We start from the raw sequence: 21,464 nt of genomic DNA, 5'->3' as shown, positions 1-21,464 counted from the left end.
AGTGGTGTTGGACACAGGTTGGGGGTGGTGGACAGGGTTTCGGGGGCACGGTGGGGGCAGTGTGGACAGGTTGGGGGGGGGGGCAGGGGGCGAGGTGTTGAACAGGTTTGGGGGCACGGTGTTGCCCGGGGTGGGGTTAGACAGGGGTGGGGGGGGGGACTGTGTTGGACAGGGGTGGGGGGGTGCGGGGGGGGCGGGGCCGGGGGGGCATGGGACATGGGGGCGGGGGCGGGGTGGGGTTGAGGGGGACGGGGCGGGGCATGGACGGGGTTGAGGGGGACGGGGTGGGGCAGGGTTGAGGGGGGCGGGGTGGGACAGGGTTGGCGCGGGGCTGGACGGGGTTCGGGGGGGGCAGTGTTGGACGGGGTTCGGGGGCAGGCAGGGGGGTTTTGGGGGCGGTGTGGACGTTGGGGGGGGTTTGGTGCGGTGTGGACAGGGTTGGGGGGGTTTGGTGCGGTGTGGACAGGGTTGGGGGGGTTTTGGGGCGGTGTGGACAGGGTTGGGGGGATTTTGGGGCGGTGTTGGACGGGGTTGGGATGGCAGGCGGGGTCTTTTGGGGACGTTGTGGACGAGGTTGGGGGGCAGGCTGGGAGGGTTAGGGGGGCAGTGTAGATGAGGTTGGAGGCAGGCGTGGGGGGTTTGGGGGCGGTGTGGACGGGGTTGGGGGTGGCAGATGGGGGGGGTTTGGGTGGTGTGGACGAGGTTGGGGGGACAGGCGGGGGGGTTTGGGGTGGTGTGGACGGGGTTGGGGGTGTGGGTGTGGACGGGGTTGTGGGGGCAGGCAGGGGGGGTGTTGGGAGCGGTGTGGACAGGGTTGGGGGGTTTGGGGGCGGTGTTGGACGGGGTTGGGTTGGCAGGCGGGGGGGTTGGAGGCGGTGTGGACAGGGTTGGGGGACAGGCGGGGTTGGTTTGGGGGCGGTGTGGACGGGGTTGGGGGGTTTGGGGGCGGTGTAGATGAGGTTGGAGGCAGGCGGGGGGGGTTTGGGGGTGGTGTGGACGGGGTTTAGGGGCGGTGTGGACAGGGTTGGGGGGTTTGGGGGCGGTGTGGACGGGGTTGGGGGGTTTGGGGCGGTGTGGATGAGGTTGGGGGGTTTGGGGGCGGTGTAGATGAGGTTGGGGGGGGCAGGCGGGGGGATTTTGGGGACGGTGTGGACGAGGTTGGTGGGCAGACTGGGGGGGTGTTTCGGGATGGGGTTGGGGGGGATGGTGTGGACGAGGTTTGGGGGGCAGGCGGGGGGGGGGCGTTGGGGACGGTATGGACGAGGTTGGGGAGGCAGGCAGGGGGGTTTGGGGGTGGTGTTGGACGGGGTTGTTGGGGCAGGCGGGGAGGGAGGTGCTTGGGGACGATGTGGACGGGGTTGGGGGAGGTAGTGGGGGCTCGCACACGGTGTGCTGCTGCATTGTCTCCCGAACAGGGAGCAGCCTTAATAGAAAACTCCGAACCCCAGAGGAAAGGCATTGACTCGATTAATCGGATAATTGATTATCTGAATGAAACTGTGCCCACCCACCTCGCTCGGATAATCGAGGTTCCTCTGTATATGCAACTCACCCCAATCCTTAACCTACAAGTGTTGCACAGTTTAAACTGTGGAGTAACTCTGTCACTAACAGCGTTTCTCAAGCCTCCACCAAACCAAACCCCCAAACACCATCCCTCCCCAACCTGACTACTTTTTCACTCCACTCACTCTTCACTGATTAAAATGGAAGTCTTGGTTACTATTTTGTCAGGATTGAGGATTTGTGTCTGCATCCAGCTGCCGTTAGCCAAGGTTTGAATTTGTTCCCTTTTTTTTTGTAGGCTGCAAATACTTTGTCACCATTTACCAGCTGGGATATAAACTTCAGGAAGCGAAATTGAAGAAAATGAGACAATATATAAAGAATCACAGTCTGCCAAATAAATCTTGAATTGTAGAACTCTGCACGTACAGCTCATAGAAATCAAAAGTCATTGTTGAAACTTTTAAATATTTGGAATCTCTCTCAAATAAAAGGAAAAAAGGTTTGCAAACATTTTATTTTGTTGTTAACCCCACTGTAAGGAAACTGCTCCTGAGATTTATATTAAATAAAGTACAGTATTTTTAACACTGATTTAGGAATGATCAGTTCATCTCATCACGTGACATGTACCAGACAGCAAAAGGTCCAGTAATGACAGAAGGGTTGCTATTTCCAATAGGTCTAGATTTTCTTCAATGAGGGGCATTCACCAAGATTGTTTTGGAGAGCATTCCACAATACAGCAGTTGTAAATAAAAATTCTAGCTAGAAAGCTATAAAATCTTGATGGGTATGCAAATACAAAGCATTTAGAAAGGTCGCATGGACAAGTTAGACCGAAGGGTCTGTTTCTATGCTGTACATCACTATGACCCTATGGCTAATGCATTATAATGGCAAGTTTATTTTATAACAAACCTACAAATATTTTGCAAATAAATAGTGAACACTTCTGTAATAAAGCATGTGCAAAATAATGTATTTATGCTTATAAAAAGTCAATCAAAATGATTGTGCTTGTCTGAAAAACTCAATTCTAATTGTCACCAGATTAACATTCAAGAGATTTTGTTACTTGAGAACGGGTGGTGTGCAAGTATTGGTGAGGAGAGTGGAAGGGAAGTTTATGGTGGAACAATATATAATGCCATCAAAAATTCAACTAAAACCAATGAATGGAATGCTAAACTTAATGAATTTTGTCATTGACTTCACTGGTTTCACTGTCAATGTTGATGCTGAGTGGTTGAAGGGTCCCAAGATAGAAGATGAGGCATTCTTCCTCCAGTCCTCAGGTGGTTTGAATTTGGAGGTGGAAGTGGAGGTGGAGGAGGCCCAGGACTTGCATGTCCTTAGTGGAGTGGGTGGGGGAAGTTGAAGTGGTCAGTCACAGGTCGGTGGGGTTGTTTGGTGCGTGTATCCCAGAGATGCTCCTTGAAATGTTCTGCAGTTGGTGTCCTATCTCCCCAATATGGAGGAGACCACATTGAGAGCAACGGACGTAGTAGATAAGATGTCTGGATGTGTGGGAAAAACTGTGCCAGATGTGAAAGAGTCTCTTGGGGGCCTTGAATGGAGGTGAGGGGAGAGGTGTGGGTGCAGCGACAAGGGAAGGTGCTGACTCTGAAGGGCGGAACGGTTTGTTGGTGGGTGTGGGCTTAATTAGGGAGTGGTGGAGGGAATAGTCTCTGTGTAACATAGATAGGGGTGGGGAGGGAAATATATCTCGGGTGGTGGGGTCTAATTGTAGGTGGCAGAAATGGCAGGGGATAATGCGCTGTATCCGGAGATTAGTTGAGTGGACGGTGAGGACCGAGGGTTCTATTCTTATTGCGGTTGGAAGGGTCGGGTTCAATGGCGGAGGTGCTGGAAGTGGAGGAGATCAACTATATCCTCCAGCGCATCTGCAGATCTCCCTACTCAACTCCATCCAAGGCCCCAAAGGATCTTTTCACATTCAGCAGAGATTTTCCTGCGCATCCAAGCACCTCATCTACTGTGTCCATTGCCCTTGATGTGGTCTCCTCTATATCAGGGAGACATGACACCAACTCACGAAACATTTCAGAAAACATTTCTGGAACACACACCAAACAACCCCACCACCCTGTGGCTGAGCACTTCAACTCCCCCTCCCACTTCACCAAGGGCATGCAAGTCCTGGGCCATCCCCATTGCCAAATTCAAGCCACCCGCCAACTAGAGAAAGAATGCCTCATCTTCTCCCTTGGGACCCTTCAGTCACATGGCATCAACTTCACTAGCATCCAAATCTCCCTTTTTTCCCCCCCTCCAGCTCATTGCAGATCCAACCCTCCAACTCAGCACCGCCCTTTTGACCTGCTGTACCTATCCATCTTCCTTCCCACCTATTTGCCCCACTCTCCCCAATGACCTATGACCATCAACACCAGCTGCATCCACCTACTGCCTTCCCAGCCATCATCTTCCTCCACCATCCTAGCCTCCGACTTTATCTGTCAGTCCCCTGATGAAGGGCTTCTTCCCAAAATGTCGATTTTCCTGCTCCTTGGATGCTGCCTGACCTGCTGTGCTTTTCCAGCACCACACTAATCGCGACACTCCCTCAAACCAACCCCACCCCCTCACCCTGGCCTGACTACCACCTTGTCACACTGAGCTGGCCCCTCTAACACAACTCCCTCCACACTACCACCTTTATCAACCGGCCAGCCAGACGACCTGCTTAGACATTTGATATCTACCTCCTGTACACCTGAAACCCAGCCTCGAGCCAACCTGGCACCCAATTTTCTTTTCCATCTTGTATCCTACTTCTCGCCCATCTACCCGGCCCTCTTATGTATGTAGTTGAGTGTCTGTTGCCCCTTTAAGAGAGTGGGTCAGGTGACCCAGAGGCAAGACCTGGGGGGTGGGGGGTGGGGGGGGGGGGCAGTCTAAGACTGAATGTGGAGCTGAGAGGATGCACAATAAAATATTTCACGTTCAAGTTTACCTTCTGTCTGCCTCATGTTCTACTTATGATTTTAGTGAACCACAAACACAGTGCCTAACTAAACACCAACCTACTTGTCACCTTAGCAATCAACCTGGTACATTATCCCCAACCCGACACCCAGCCCATTTCCTTACAACTTAGCTCCGCACCCAGCTGGAACCCAGCCTTGCCCCAACCTAGTACCCCAGCCCCACCTGGCACCCTGCCAGCAATCACCATCTTTAAAAAGAGGGTTTGGCTTAACCCACAGCAGTGATCCTGCATTGTGCTGTAAGACTCTAAGGTTTGGTGTATCCCACATTTTTCAATAGGCCTGATTTGGAATTCCAGGTTAGAAACGTGGAGCACTGGAGTGGCGTAAGAATGAAGGAGTGGAGTGGCAGACCAGTGCTCAAGCCACTGCTTGGGAAATTTGGCCTTTTAATTTTTTGCCTACAGTTTCAACCAAACCTGACTTTCGTGCAAAAGGCTCAGGATGATGTGTAGGATTCAGTCCACACAAGTGGTTTAAGGACTGGGCTTCAAATATCAGCTCTCAGAATTATTAGAAATATCCTGTCCCTAAAAAATAAAGTGAATAATTTACTGATGATTCATACAATGTATAGATGAAAGGCAAATTTAATTTGAATGTGGCATGCTGATATCATTTGCAACGGGGTCATTTCTAGTCTCGGTATGCTGCCAAATAATTCTCTACAGATCTTAAAAGATTGTGTTAAGCACGTAGTGAAAGTAATCCTTTGACTTTGGGAAAATGAGCAGAGCAGTACATGTGTATGGTAGAGCCGTTCGATAATCCTGTGTCATTGAATGGCTGGCACAATTGTACCTGAGGTTTTGTACATAGACAAATGTGAAGCAAATGGTTTAGAAGCTAGATACCAAATATGTCAAATGCCTTTACGAATAAATCCATGTCACCAACTATATAATTCTGTCAATAATCAATTTTATTTCCTAAACAATGTTTAATAACATCTCGAAGGGAATTATACTTCTTGGTGACTTCCTTTCCAAGTGCATATGCCTCACGAGGAATGATTTACAAGCTCATTGATCCTTCCACGTTAGTATTCCATTGCCTACTGAAATTCAGAATGATTTTCACACAGTGAACTTGGAGTAGTCCACTACGTGCTATATTTCTGTAAAACATAGGAAAGGATTCTGCTGAAACCATTAGATATCTTAATGATTAATGTCTTGAATATTATATGCAATTACAATTGAAGTTGCAAATAATTTGAAAACTTATTTAAACATTTTAAACTCCATAGCAAAATAAAAAAAAGTTGTATTAAAATCAACAAATTGAAATGAAAAATGTGGTTGAATTTTAAGGATAATTTTGGTGAAATTTTATTGACTTGAAGTAACCACAAGGTATGTATTTAATTGGGTTCAGAATCAATTGTTTTCTTTCTTATATTGCAATCACATATGTAAAGGAGGGTTTTTTGTAAAATACCTAATTAATGTTCTCAAAATTATGCTGTCAAAAGCTCCTTAAGATGGAAGTTGTAATCAGGGTGATGATTTCAGTGACTGAGGTTGCAGATTTACAATTGTTAGGAAGATGCTTTTCATATATCAGGGTGCAAATGGAATGTTAGATGTAGATGACTAAAATGATCGTTAAAAACGGAATTTGGAGAGTACAAGGAGAGACACAAATTTAAGGTGACTGGTAGGTAACATAAGAGGCTAGAGTTGAAAGATCAACCATTGAGGTGATGGGTAAGTTGGAAATAAAGTTGGCAACTGCATTATGGATGACTTAGAGGTTAGCTAGGATGAAAATCTGGAAGTCAGGGAGGAAGATGTTTGTGAGGTCAAGCATGGTCAGAGTGAGAGTAGAAATCTGGATTTGAGCAATGGGTGGATATAAACTGATGTTTTCAAGGTTGAAGTTAGGAGTCTTTTGATGGATAAGGGATTTAGTTATTTCTAAGTAAGGTGGGGTGGAATCATGCAAGAAAGCTGAGAGTTTTGATAGTGATTTGCCTAAAAATGCCGCATTTCATCTTTCCATCAGCACATTTTATAGCCTCTTGTGTCCATTTCACAGAATGACAGAAGTGTTGCCCTGCAGAAGCAGGCCAATGTCAGCACTGGCTCTCTAAGCGTTTCACCATAGTGCCAAGCTCCAGCCTTTTTCCCACAACTCTATATTGTTTTTACTTAAAAAGCACCCAATGCCGCCTTGAGTGCCTCAGTCGAACCTGGCCCCACTAAACCTCCAGGCAGTGCATTCTGTACGCAGAGCCCTGCTGCTGTTTTGTGATGTCCCTTTTCCTATCACCAGAGAGACAACAAACCAAGTTGGATTCTGGTTTACAGCCAACAAACACCTGCCTATTTCCCTAAACAAAGAATCTTCTTTCCTTACTGACCTTCCACTCTTCCTCTTCCCCTCCTGTATAGCTGGGCCACTTGTGGTGCCACGGATATTCCTGCTGCACTCCTGCAGGGATCCAGCACTCCCACTGATATTCCAAATGGAAAACCAGTTAGTGAGTGTGATTTCTGAGAACTCCTGCTCAAGCTGCTTCATTCTCTCAGACTGCCTCACAGTCACCTGTTCCCTGCCTGCTGTTGGCCCCTAAGTTGTAGTGTAACCATCTCTTTGAATGTGCTGTCTATGAAGCCATTTGCATTGTAAGTGCACCTCAGTGACTCGAGCTGCTCGAGCTCTTCAACTTGAAGCTCAAAGTGGTGCAGCCAGTGACCATTTCTGCTCATGGACTTATCTTAAGTCGCAGTAGGTGTATAAATTCCCGCATGCTACAGGCTAGACACTGCACTTGGCCAAGCTACTCTTCCATACTTAAAAGTATCGTAAAGTTATTTTATTTACTGCAGTTTTAAATACTTTAAATCATTTTAACCTTATTCTTGTCCTATCAACTGAATACTGGAGATCAGTAGAAAGTTGAAATTCTTTACCCTTACTCACAAATCAGAGATCTCCCTTGAGCCTATTGTTTTTTTTTCTTTCCATGGGTTTGTTTAGAAAGTTACACTTTTCAAAACTGCTGTGTTGAACCACAGTGCCTTGCAGCAGTGTGCAAAGAATGGGGACGGAGCAAGAAATTGGTACCAATGATGCTTGTTTGAATACCTGGTCCAGGCATTATGGACCAAATGATGACCGCTGTGCCGTAACAAATCAACGATGCAAAAATTCACTCTTGTTTGGTGTAAATCATCCTCCACGTTCAACATTGAGAACTTGGGAAGAAACTTATGTTTCTCTTAAGCCAGTCTTCCCAGCTTTCAGTGGGCAGGGGAAAAATAAAACAGGCTAACAGCTTTCCCCTGTTTTAGATGTGTCAGTCAGCGAGGACAGCATTAGAACCTGACCGCAATTGAAATAATACGCCTAGTTGACCAAACAGTGACACTTTTTCCATCAGAAACCCCCTAGAGCTGCAGCAAGGGCAGGTCACTGAGGCAGCTTTATATTTGTCTGTTTGAACAGGAAAACTCATCTGATCCGAGAAAGGAAACCTTATACTTCACCTGTCCTGACTGTCCTTCCCTCAATCAAATACTGTGTTGACACTGCAGACCACCTACCAACATCAGCCTTTCTTATTGATGGGGTCGATCAGGTTAGTAATTTCTTGTGGACTTAAATGCTGCTAAATATTCAGTGGGGAGCTTTTCTGGGAAGCTGAGAGGATACATGTAACCATTAGGATGCCACTTCAATGGTAGCATCACTCCGGTCCATTGCATACCTCACATTACCCCACACTACAATCATCGCTATTGTTTTGGACTCTCCAGAGTCTTTGTGCCCTTGCCACAAACTCCACCCTTTTTTGGGTCATTCTCGCAGGTTGACCCATTGCATTTGTAACCTTGACTTTCTTCTCGACCCTGAGCTTCTGCACTCTCACTGTCCAAAAGAGAAATTGATTACTTCCATAAAGTATTCAAGCCCCATCATCTGGTGCTGAAACTTTAATCCATGCCTGGCCACATTCAGATTTTCACTATTTGAATGTTCACTTGGCAGTTTTCTTTTCTTATACGAACTGCAAAGTTTATCTCTGCCTAACTCTGACCAACATTCTATGCGGCTCCCAGCCTTGCTGTTCCATGACACTTGTGCTTGATGGTCCACTTTGGCCCTTAGTTCTCAAAGTTTAAAGCATTTAAATGTGTTTATGCTATCTCTCTCTATCTAACCCTCGCAAGCCTTGTACTATTCACCACTGAAACCCACTTTGGTCTTCTGTGCATTTCAGTTCCCTTTGAAGTACAACTGATGACGAAACCTTCACCTCTATAAGGTGCATGCATTGAATTTCATGCACTTAGCTTCGATCCTCATTTCTACCTTGTAGTGATCCTCCTTAAGTCCAATTCTTTAAGGTTTTCATCATACTACTTAATATTTCTTTCTTTAATCCTCAGTTGGTTTTCTTGGTCATACATGAGAAAACACCTTGGACTTTTTCCGCGTTCAAAAAAGTTTTACAAATGAAAATTGTCATTTTAAATTTTGGTTTTCCAAATTAAATTCCCTGTCGTCTTCTTGAATAAACTACCCATTATTTATTTCTTCTTTGCCTTGGCCCATGAGTACGGTGTTATTAGTATAGATGATCTTTTTATAAACCTGTGCACACTCAGCACTGAACGATGTGTAAGCCTTCTGATCTTCTGCAGAGATTTTTGATTTCTTCCCTACACATCACAGAACTGAGGATTGGGAATTCAAAAGCACGGGGAAAATCAATGATACAAACTCCTCGACCACCATTATGGACCTTTGTTCTGAGGTGCCTCATTGCAGTAAAACAGCGGTAGTTACCTCATTGATATTTATACATAAACCAGGCTTTCAAAGCGGATAGATACTATTTAGAAACAGAATGTAGACTTAAATACAGTTTAATTGTTGTATATTAATTTTACAGCCCGAAGATATCAGCTCTGAATTTTCTTTTAGATGGACCTAATTAATCTTCATTCTATGAACTGGAAATTGATTTTGAAATTCTGATCTACACATTCCCCAGATGCTGCTGTGGAGTTTTGGAAACTGCCTAATGGAAAACAGTGAGCATCAGTTCAGAAAATAGAAAACCGTCACTTAGATGAATATGTTAAGTGTATAAAATGACTGTAGTTATGATGTTCTTTTGATGAGTACAAGGGTTTAAGGTGACCTTTGTTTCACATGCCTGATCATAAAGCATCATTTGATTCTAATGATGCTTGTAATGAATACAATTGACCACTTGATGGCAGCCATACAACGAGATTAGGACTTATTTCTGGCACTGACTTTATATTATGGAGAATTGTATTTTCTAAACCAGCTTAAAAAATGATGTGTTCAGCTTTTAGTAAGGTACCTTTTTTTTGAAGGGGATCTGGAGGACATTCAATATGGATGGTGTTTGTGTTTAAATTCAGAAGTAGTTATTGAGCAGAAACTGGCCCAAAACATTCCATCTGCTGCACTGTGGCTAATTTGTAATAATTTATGTTTTAAACAATTCAACTATTATTAACAGAATTCATAAATGCTTCCAAAAATTATCATCAATCCATATCATATTTCAGTGTTTGATTTGTATTGGGATTGTGAAACACTTGCTGTTGTTCTGGTTGGGACATTCAGAGCTCACGCACAATACGATTAGTTTTCTGAAAAAATCGACTACATTTTTCTTAGTGTTTGAAACTTCAGCCACTTTGTGACGTTTGTTGAAATGTTGTGTTAGCAATCTCCCTTATCAGACTATCAAAGGACTCTTTAAAAATGTGTTTGTTCCTGAGATGTGGACATCGCTGGCTAGGCTAGCGTTTTGTGGTTGAAACCTATTTGCTGTCAAGATGGGCAGTTAATGCTAGATTAATGTCTGATGTGTTATGGATGGGGAGAGATCTGGGAACACCCCCAGGCTGACCACTCTTTCCTTCTCTCTTTGAAAGATAACCAACACAAGAAGTCATGTAGGGATGAATCTTGCTATATTTTGGCAAAGAGTCATTTTTACCAAGTTTTATGATTAATGCAATTGACCACTTGATGGCAGCCCTACAGTAAGATTGGTGCTTGTTTCTGGCACTAGCTTTTTGTTATGAAGAGTTCTATTTTGCAAATGTATAAAAGAATTGATGTGTTCAGCTCTCAGTATTTTTTTCAAGGGGAATTGGAGAGTGTTCATATTATCACTGATTGTATATTTGTTTAAATTCAAAAAGTTATTGAGCTGAAACTGGCCAAATTGTTCCACCTGCTGCACTGTGGCTAATTTGTAATAAATTATATTTTAAACAGTTCAGATATTATTAACATAACTCATAAGCGTTTAAACAATTGTCATTAGTCCTTGACATTATTTCAATGTCTGAGCTATATTGGGATTGTGAAATACTTGCTGTGTTCTAGTTGAAACATTCAGATATTATTAAATTGGAGAGGGTTCAGAAAAGACTTTCCAGGATGTTGCCAGAAATGGAAGGTTTGAGTTATAAAAATAGGCTGGGACACCTTTCACTGGAGCATAGGAGGTTGAAGATAGAAATGTTGATAAAATGGTTGGACCTGATAGAAATTTATAAAACCATGAAGGGCATAAATTGAATAGCAAGGGCCTTTTCCCTAGGGTAGGGGAGTTCAAAACTAGAGGATACATTTTTAAGATGCGAGGAGAAAGTTTTAAAAAGAACTTGAGGGGCAACATTTTTACACAGGTTCATGTGTGGAATGAATTGCCAGAGGAAGCGGTGGATGCATGGACAGTTACAATGTTTAAAAGCCATTTAGATAAGTACATGAATAGGAAAGGTTTGGAGAGATAGGAGCCAGGAGTAGGCCAGTATGACTAGTTTAGCTTGGGAACATAGTTGGCATGGACTAGCTGGACCGAAGGGTCTGTTTACATGCTGTATGACTCAACGCGCACACAATACGATTAAGCTTTTGAAAAATCAACAACATTTTTCTTAGAGTTTGAAACGTTGGCACTTATTTGTTGAGACATTATGTTAGCAACCTCCCTTATCAGACTATCAATAGTTTTTTTAAAATGTATTCATTCATGAGGTGTGGGCATTGCTGGCTCGGTTAACATTTTGTTGCTCAGTCCTATTTGTCCTCAGGATTGGCAGTTAATGCTGGATTAATGTATGATGTGTTATGATTGGGAAGAGATCTGTGAAGACCTCTATGCTGACCACTGTTTGCTTCTAGATTTTGGAAGATCTTTTACTTCCACAAGAAGCCACACAGGGCTGAATCTTAATATATTTTGGTGAAGAGCCATTTTTATGGAGCTTCATGAAGGGTTTTTCTCACCAAGGCAATTGCTCATGAAATTGTCCCAAATTCACCTCATTAATGACCTACTGTCCTCTTATAGCACCTCTTCACCACATCATTTCTCCCACTTGCCATTGCTGCAAATACGCAACACAGCCAGAGGATTCCTGCATCCCTGGCACTGGGTGTCATATTTAAAAGGGCTGCCATGCATCCAGTCCATGCCATGCTGGCTATCCAGAGCTGCCCTGCGTGGTTGGATGCCATGACATGGCTGCAAAGGGGAAGTCCATGCTTTGTAGATGGGGACTGGAGGTCCTGTTGCATGGGGTGGTTACAATGGAATCGTGTCCTCTCCCAAGAGGAGGTCACGCCACCTGCCAACCTGGTCTGAGGTTGCCCCTGGGTCAGTACGATCCCTTGGTCTGGTGAAATACTGAGCAGTGCAGGAGAAAGATGCAATAACCTTCTCCTTTCCACCAGAGTACATGCCATCATCTACCCCACCCCCCTGACCACCTTCCACAACCCCCACCCTGTGCATTTAATGGGAACATGCCATCACTTCTCTCAGTTTCAGGACCTTCTCCCTATGTCTTCCGCAGATATGAGCATGAGGTCCACGTTGTCTGTGGTCAAGAGGACCCCACACCACCCCCACCACCAGCTATGTTCTCCTCCACTTCTGAGGGAGAAAAGAGCTCCGATGTCTCAGAGGGATGAACCAGCAATGCTGCAGCACTCACTAGCTCAGTTACTGACACCTTTGTGGGTTTTTTTAAAACCTACGTTAGTGTCAGAAGCGCAAGTTGGTGAGCACATCACTGCAAAATCTCCACAGCTGGGTGAGGAAGAAATGCTGTAGGTCACTGGCATTTGGAGGACCAGGCAGGGGAGGAGCCCAATGACTTTGCCAATGGAGGATTTTATCAACATGTATAAGCAGATACAGGACCATGAGACAGGTTTGTCAGGGGCAATGGGCAGCCAGACGTAAAGGTGGTAGGAGGAACAGCCACACATTTAAGACCCTGTTGTCTGGTTGCCTCTACAGGTGGGTTGGCAGATGCCATGGAGAGCCAAGTCCAAGGCAGTCCGAGTCTGCTGAATCTGCACACAGATCTACACGTCATCGCTGCTCAGCACCAACAAAGGGATAAGGGATGTTGAGCTCACTCTGGGTGTTCCTTCCTCATAGGGTGGTGCTAGTGGGGACCCACAGACGGGTACCTGTTCGGAGTCTCACGTCAGGTATTCTTGGCAATGAGTTCCTATCTGAAAATGTGTTGCTGGAAAAGTGCAGCAGGTCAGGCAGCATCTGAAGAAGGGCTCATGCTCGAAATGTCGATTCTCCTGTTCCTTGGATGCTGCCTGATCTCCAGCATCTGCAGTCCTCACTTTCTCCAGTGAGTTCCTATTCAAAGGGTGGCAGCATAGAGGAGTGCATATTCATGAGAAGAGATTAAGTTATTATGAAGGTAGACTTCACGCCGCTCACTGGTGAGAAATCCGACATTTAATTGGAAAATATGACTTGTTGCTCCGACATCAAGAAAGGCCTCATTTGATTTCTTGCATGAATATTCCAAATTTCCTACCATTACCCACATTGTTAAGAGCTTTGAGAAAATTCTGCATATGATTTCTTCAAGCTTTATGGCTTGATGCAACGTGGAACTCCTATCTCTTGAAACAATTTTGCAAATTTTGATTACTTCCTATTAGCAGGAGAACATTCCTTGCCCCCATTCAAATCTTTGGAGAAATTGTCAGCTAACAGCACTCCTACTGCATTTCTGTCACTGTGGTTTCCATTTTAGCTGTTTTCCCTGTTTCTGTTCCTCTCTCAGCCCATCTAAAATCTAATGATGTTGTCTCCAACTGTAGAATTCTTCCAGAAGTTTAATCAATTCTGTGAACCTCTGCAGAATTTTTTCTTTGTTAACCTTTCTGGTCCCTATAGTCTCTATGAGCTGTTCCTGTCTTACATCCGGCTATATCGTTATCCATTTTAAAAATCCGCATTGGTCAACTTGGAATTTCCCCCCCCCGATTGTGAGACCTGGAAGTAACTTACTCTGCAAGTATATCTTAACTAAAATAACCTCTAAACATCCTCCAGCAACCAGGTAACCACTGGACTTTTAGGTGAAATATGCCCAGCTTCTGCCAAAAGGAAAATTTGTAAGAAGCTATTAACTCTGAGAATATCTTTTTTTTTGGTTTCTTAGAAAATCTAGATGTCATTTTCCCTATGAACAAAAAAAAACTTCCAAAAAAAAATTCTGGTCTGTGATTGTTTTATTTGAACATAAACTTACAAGCTTCCATGGGCACAGTCACAGCTTTAACAATAGAGTCCCCTGTTGGTATTTATATCCAATAGTTGAGGGTGTGGTGCTGGAAAAGCGCAGCAGGTCAGGCAACATCTGAGGAGCAAAAGAGTCTATGTTTAAGGCAAAATTTCCTGATGAAGGGCTTTTGCCCAAAATGTCGACTCTCCTGCTCCTCGGATGCTGCCCGACCTGCTGTGCCTTTCCAGCACCACATTCTCAACTCTAATCTCTAGCATCTGCAGTCCTCACTTTCACCTTTTATATCCAACAGTCTGTTTTCACATGTTCAAGCAAGTTGATCAAACCCTTAAGTCCTGAATTCAACTTTGTGAAGTTGGGGAGTGGTTTGTCCATTTTATTCCATTTTCCTTCATATTTGTTTATTTTTTCCTCTCACGTTGTTCACTTTCTGTATCCCCCAGTTCCTGTTGTTCTCTGATTTTCTGTTCTTCTCTGACCTCTTGAAGTATTTAGAGAAAAGACTTCCTTGATTAAAGAATCTGCTTCATATTCGCAATCATCATGATAGCAGTGATTCTGATTCTTGTAACCGTTTGTACCTCAATTTGGGATCCTTGGTTAAATAGTGTGCCATTATTACATTCCTCCAAGAAAATTATTTTCTGCAAGTTTTCATAAGAGGGATCTGATTTTAGAATTCTTATCCAGTAATCGAAAACTTTCTTTCAAATTCAATGTAGGTTTCAGGTTTTCGAAATTTCTGATGGTGTACCTTGGGTATACTGACATGTATGTATTTAACATGACAGTTTCCATTGACTCACTCCACAGTGCTTTCTTCTGAAGACATGGAATAAACTTTGTCAGTCCATTCAGTTAATTCATCTTGTAAGAGGGCCATCCAAGATTCTTTTAGCCAGTTTAATCTCTTGGATGAAATAAAATCAGGCAATAATTCAGCCACACCATCACTGCCATTGTTGCTGTCCCTTAGGACTGAACAAAAATGTTTATAAGATGTATAGTTAGCTTGCCTAAGTAGTTTAATTAATACCTGAAAGATAAATGAAGGCAATTTGGCTTCCATTTTGATTGCAACACTCCAGGAATAGAATCAAACACATTAATTTTAACTGCAACAGCCAGAGCTTGCATTACTGTAAGGACTAATAGCTCTAGCTGTAATTGTGCTTTAAAATAGGCTATGCCCCAAAATTTATCAAACTACCTTCTATCACAGGGTAATCCAGGGTGAGGGGAAAATGAAACATGTCTGCATTTTAGATTGAATCAAACCTGTTGTCTTGCACACTTCTGAGTTTCAGATATTGTTATCTTCTCATTACCAGTGCAAGATGATACAGGGTAAAATCAGAGGTGAAAAGCTCACATACTTAACTGTGCTGTACCTTAACTAGAACAGAAGAAAATCAATAGGCAATTTAAAGACAGTGAGGCTTTTTATTTCCAGTTTTGCAAACAGATCACATTTTGACACTTGTTATGATATCTGTCGAGACCAATAATTCTTTTTAAAATAATCTGCATTCTCATTATCTAACTTGAAGCATCACAAAACAAGATTTTGAGATTCATAGCATTTACTGAAAAACCAACTAAAACAGCATTGCTTAAATATTACCTTTGCAGACAACATGTAGTTTCAGCAACAAAAGTAAACTTAAGCGTTTATGCTTAACACAATCGTAAGTCTTTCTCAATGTTTACACTTTATACTGAGCATAAGTTGACATTTATTTCTCCTGAACCCTTCCAAAGTAATCCTTAGCTCCTGAGGTTTTACGTTCATTTCTTTCACCTCCAAGTTTCTGGTGAATCCAATAATTGTCTTCCATGGTGACAGTTTTCCAGCAGATTCTCCCTTTCACTGAAACTAGATGAAGCTTCTAGCCTCATTTTAAATCCTCATAATTTTGGTCTTTTCAGTCTGAACACAAACTCCCACCCAAATTTCTCTGTGGTGAGCCGTAGAGATCTGGTGCCTCTGCATACTATCTCTGCCTGTATTAGATTGTTGCAGATTTCCCTGTCTGTGGAATTCAGGGACCTTTTAGCAGAACCTTATAATCTTCTTACTATTGCATCCTATGTCCCAGCTACTCTCAAAGGTAATGACAGCATGAATCACATGGGCTTTGTATCCAGACAGAAATGCTGATCAGCTATCCTTTAGACACCAACTGTATTTTATATCCTAACTTGAAATTTAAAAAGCCAGTTTAAAATATCACCTCACATTTTTAACATCATCTTGCTAATTTGGAGACTAACTGTCTGTCCGTTTTGAACTCAGATTCTTCTGCCATTATCTTCAAGTGCAAACACATTGCAGGTTCTTACCAGTGAGACCATTTACATTCATTTTAATCTTTAACAACCAAGCTACCCACCTTTGCTGTCAGTGCACCTTAGAACAAGCTACATGATTCCATTCCTACCTCTACTTCAACCTAAATCAAAACACATGTGTAAAACTTAATCGCCCAACCGCATATTATAAATGCCAGACTTCATGAGATTATGAATATTAAATCATTGTCTATATGCCTTGACCTGACATAATTAAACCTAGATGTTTATGAAGTTATTATAGAGATGAAGGATTGGGACAAATTTAGACATAAAACTGATCAAGAAATGGAAAAAGAACGATAAATAATGAACAGAAAATTATGATGCAGAGGTAAATTTCCCACGTGAATATTGCATAAGTGATCACTTAGGTTTTGTGCCCTCAATCATCAAATCTCAGCCTGCTTGGGGAGGAGAGATCACTTCTGAGCTACATATTGTGAGTGCAGGGTTGGTTCGAATCATAGAATCCCTACAGCGTGGGAATAGGCCCTTCGGCTCAACAAGTCCACATTGACCTTCCAAAGAATATCCCACCCAGACCGATTTCCCCCTACCCTGTTACTCTACTTTTACCCCTGCCTAATGCATCTAGCCTACACATCCCTGAACATATAAGCAATTTTGCATAGCCACTTCACCTAACCTGCACATCTTCAGATTATGGGAGGAAACCAGAGGACCCGGATGAAATCCACGCAGACACTGAGGGAATGTGCAAACTCCGCACAGACAGTTACCTGAGGCTGGAACCGAACCTGTGAGACAGCAGTGCTACCTGCTGAGCCACTGTGCTGCCCTTGAATAGAGTCTTCTGAAATCACTGACTATATAAAAATTAACCCCTTAATTTTTCAGTGAAAATACTGATCTCAGAAATTCTATTTTTAGACTGTGATTTTTTAAATGGGAGGACTTGGAAATTTTAGTATTCAGAGGGAACTGGGTGTCAACAACAGCAACAGCTATATTGATCGAGCACATTTAATTTCATAAAAGTCTCAAAGTGTTTCTCAGGAGTGTTCTAAAGAAAAGAATAACACTAGGGCCACATCGCTTGATCGGTGATATTGGAAGAGATGGCCAAAAAGAGACTTTAAAGGTTTTGTTTTAAGAAAGAACATGCAGCAGAAAAGCAGAGAGGCATTTTCAGGAAATTCCAAAATCTAGTCCCAAATAATTGACAACACATCTATTAATGGCTGATTCAAATTAATGATCAAGGTCATGAAGGCTGGGTTAGAACAAAAGCTGTAAACTTTTAAAAATGTGTTGCTTCTTAAGTTGAGTTGCTTCTCAAGTACTATTGCGGTGTAATCATTACAGCGGGAATGGGTGAACAGAATCTGGTGTAAATTAGGACACAAGAAGCAAAGCTTTAGATGACATTGTTATGATCACTGTTGATGTTATTTCTGGAAAAGTTAGATCCCAGACTGAAAGCTGGCTTGATAGATTTTTCTTTGTTTGAAAAAGTTTATCTTTTACTGAAACACAAGCACGAAATGCTGCAGATTTAGGGTTAGAGAATTTCTGTGCCAAAGAAATGGCAATCACATAGAATAGACTAAATTAGTTAGATAAGACATGAACTTGCATATTTCAAAACACATGGTAAATCATAATCTTACTAATTCCAAAAACACTGCTTTACAGTATTCACAGCAGAGAGAATTACCTTCTCTATCACAATTTGTGTTTGACTTAGTTGTGATTGTGAATCTGAAAGCCTCCTCTTGATTCATCATATAACTGAGCTGAGATTTTCTTAGCTTAAAATAACCTTCTCAGGTTTTAACCAAACACTTATGTTCTGGAGCTTTTAAATTAAACTCCTTACACACTGATGATTTTTTTTTGAACAGTCCTTATTGTACTTCCCTTAGGAGCAACTCTTTTACTCATTCAGCTTTAACCAAGACTTCAGTGACTTCCTAAACTCAAATAATGGACGAGAGTTTCAGATTAGCTGATGGGGCAGTTCTGATTAATAAACAACAAAAAAAAGTCATACTATTTTGAAATGTAATGTGATGAAACAAAAGACTGCACGTTATTTTTACAACAGCTCCTCGGATGCTGCCTGACCTGCTGTGCTTTTCCAGCACCGCTCTAATCATGACTCTGATCTCCAGCATCTGCAGTCCTCACTTTCACCTGGTGTACTATACAGTTTAGTTTAGTTCCTCTTATCTAAGGAAGAATGTACCTGGCTGAGAGCGAGCAAAACAGAGGGACACTGGACTGGCTGTTTAAATGAGGGGATTTTCTTACAATATGAAAGTTAGCAGATTAAGTCCACATACACTAGAACTTCAAAAAAAGAATGTGCTTGACCAATACGGAGAATTGAACCAGACATCACAACCTCAGAATAATGGAGTGCTCATTTAGGATTGAGAGAAGGAGAAATTTCTTCACTGAAAAGGTTGTGAAACTTTAAGAGTTCTTTATTGCAAAGAACTGTGGATGCTCAGTTGCTGAGATCCAGTGCAGTGTGAGACCGGTTTTTGAAACTAATTGAATCAAGGTTTATGGCAGCAAGGCAGGCAAAAAGAATCGAGGCAGAAGATTAGCAGTTAACTCATTAAATGTTGGACTAAGCTCAAAGGGTTTCAATTATTGTCTCCTGTTTCTATCTCTTATTTTGTAATGCTAGTGAATGTGAATTGTGCACTCGAGCTATGAGCCGTGTGATCAACTGATAGCCCTGGTCACCTAATAGCCACCCTCTGCTTTATCATAGTGGCTTAAATGCAGTTGGTACAGTGAATTACAGAGTAAAGGTGTCATGACTGTTCGCAGGTTACTGAGTATTAACCTGCAAATTATACTGATAAATGCTGCACACCAGCTGGATGTTGAAGATTTGTAGTCTGTTTCAACTGTGACATATCTCAGAATTAACATGTGGCATCTTAGAACAATGTGCATGCAATCTATGGTGTTACATATTGGTGTAAGGTTCTGAAAGGATTAATGATTATGAGTGCCTTAAGCCCAACCAACTATGAAGATATCATATGGACTTGGTGGAAAAACAGCTGAGGATCATGATTGAGTGAAATGTAACATCAGGTTCTTGCTCTGAAGTAACTGTAGCAAGGTCCATTATTATATCAAAGAAATTTGTAACTAATTACTAACATGCAATGAACTATCTCTTGTTCAGTACAACCATCTCTTCTACTTAGACCAGGAAGTGGGTTTCCTCTACACACTTGGCCAATCAGGCTCTGTATAGATTTCTACACGTAAAGTGGATGATGGCAGTAAGCTGACCATATGGTGAGGTGTAGACTTGATATGATTTTATGTACGAATATAGCACTTGTATTCATTAATTAATTGCATGCACAGTTCAACCCAATATCCCCTCCCCCAGGACCCAGATTCAGAATTTTGCAAAACCTGGGAGCATATTTTGCTCAATGTATTAAAAGGACAGGGGAAATTAGCAACCAGACAACTGGCAAATTAAGTTGAATTGGGAGAAATACAAAATGCTCCATTTTGTGGAGAGAACCAGGAGGGGCAATGAAGGGTATAGTTGGGGGTGCAAAAACAGAAAGAGGTAAAACAAATCAAGTTTGCAGGATAATTTCAGAGAGTGTGGTTCCCAAACATTTTTTCTGCTTTAATCCCAGTTTTGGGCTTGCAAATTGTCACAATCCCCAACGTAATGTGAGGACTGGGTGGGGGGTGATTGGTGGCAAGTGGAGAGATCTATGAGATCAAGTGGGACAACGTTTCGACCCAGGAACAATGTTCACTCCAAGCTGCATGGCCACCTGCAAGGTCCTTCCACACAGTCGCAGAAAAATGTAAAGGAAGTGTGGCCTGAAGGGGAGAAGCCAGAGGTACACAAAAGCCATTGCTATCTCTGATCTTGTAACCCCAAACTTTGAGGACTATTGCAATAACCTTCCTCATGGAGGGCATCAGGTATACCCTTTGTATTGCTGTAATTGATCTCAACTCCGTTGTTTTTGCAATTACAGCAGCCTAGAGATCAGTTCAGGGAGCTCAGATTGTGTATCATGTCATGAGAATATAGGAGGTGTGGTTAGTAAGTTTGCAAACAACACCAAAATCGGTGATATAGTGGACTGTGAAGAAGATTATTAAAGTATACAACAGGATCTTGATCAGGTGGGCCAATAGTTTGAGAAGTAGCAGCTGGGATTTAATTGAGATAAATGTGAAGGTGTTGCATTTTGGTAAGGCAAATCAGGGCAGGACTCACAGCTAATGGTAGGACGCTGGGGAATGTTGTTGAACAGAGGGACCGAAGAGTGCAGGTTCAGAGCTCCTTGAAAGTGGAGTCACAGATAGACAGGGTGGTGAAGCAAACCTATGGCATGCTTGCCTTCATTGGTAAAAGTCGAGTGTGTGGTGCTAGAAATACAGGCAGCAACTGAGGAGCAGATACAATGTATCCTGCTCCTGCTCCTCGGATGCTGCCTGACCTGCTGTGCTTTTCCAGCACTACCCTCTCAACTCCTCCTTCATTGGTAGGAGCATTGAGTGTTCGAGTTGAGACGTCATATTGCGGCTGTACAAGACATTGTTGAGACTACTTTTGGAATACCACATATCATTCTGGGAAGTTTGTTGTTAAACTTGAAAGGGTACAGAAAAAAATTACAAGGATGTTGCTAAAATGGAGGGTTTGAGTTATAAGTTGAGGTTGGATCAGCTGGGACTTGTTTTCCCTGGAGCTTCGATGGCTGAGGGGTGTCCTTATAGAGGTTTATAAAATCATGAGGGACATAGATAAGGTGAATAGCCAGGGTAATTGAGTCCCAAACTAGACGGCCTAGGTTTAAGAGGAGAGGGGAAAGATTTAAAAGGGACCTGAGGGGCAACATTTTCACACAGAGGGTTGTTCATGTAGGGAATGAGCTGCCAGAGAAGTGGTAGAGGCAGATACAATTGCAACATTTAAAAGGCATTTGGACAGGTACATGGATAGCAAAGGTTTAGAAAGTCAAATGTGTATTAACTACAGACA

General features: G+C 42.8%; 1 protein-coding gene across 4 annotated transcripts in view; it reads left to right on the top strand.

Moving 5' to 3' along the window:
• The window catches only part of taf1a (TATA box binding protein (TBP)-associated factor, RNA polymerase I, A), a 41,007-nt gene extending 33,017 nt beyond the window's left edge, over window positions 1–7,990 (top strand). For 3 of the 4 annotated variants that reach the window (XM_072580849.1, XM_072580850.1, XM_072580851.1), the window contains one exon: window positions 1,805–2,019. In XM_072580849.1, the coding sequence (XP_072436950.1) occupies window positions 1,805–1,914 (110 nt within the window). In that variant the 3' untranslated portion in view covers window positions 1,915–2,019. Of the gene's footprint in view, window positions 1–1,804; window positions 2,020–7,973 lie in introns of those variants that run through there. The other variant, XR_011961855.1, reaches the window with a different exon arrangement.
• The last annotated feature ends 13,474 nt before the right edge of the window (window positions 7,991–21,464 follow it).

This window comes from Chiloscyllium punctatum, chromosome 11, assembly GCF_047496795.1.
Source record: "Chiloscyllium punctatum isolate Juve2018m chromosome 11, sChiPun1.3, whole genome shotgun sequence".
Taxonomy (NCBI): domain Eukaryota; kingdom Metazoa; phylum Chordata; class Chondrichthyes; order Orectolobiformes; family Hemiscylliidae; genus Chiloscyllium; species Chiloscyllium punctatum.
This window is presented reverse-complemented; position numbering and strand designations above follow the sequence as displayed.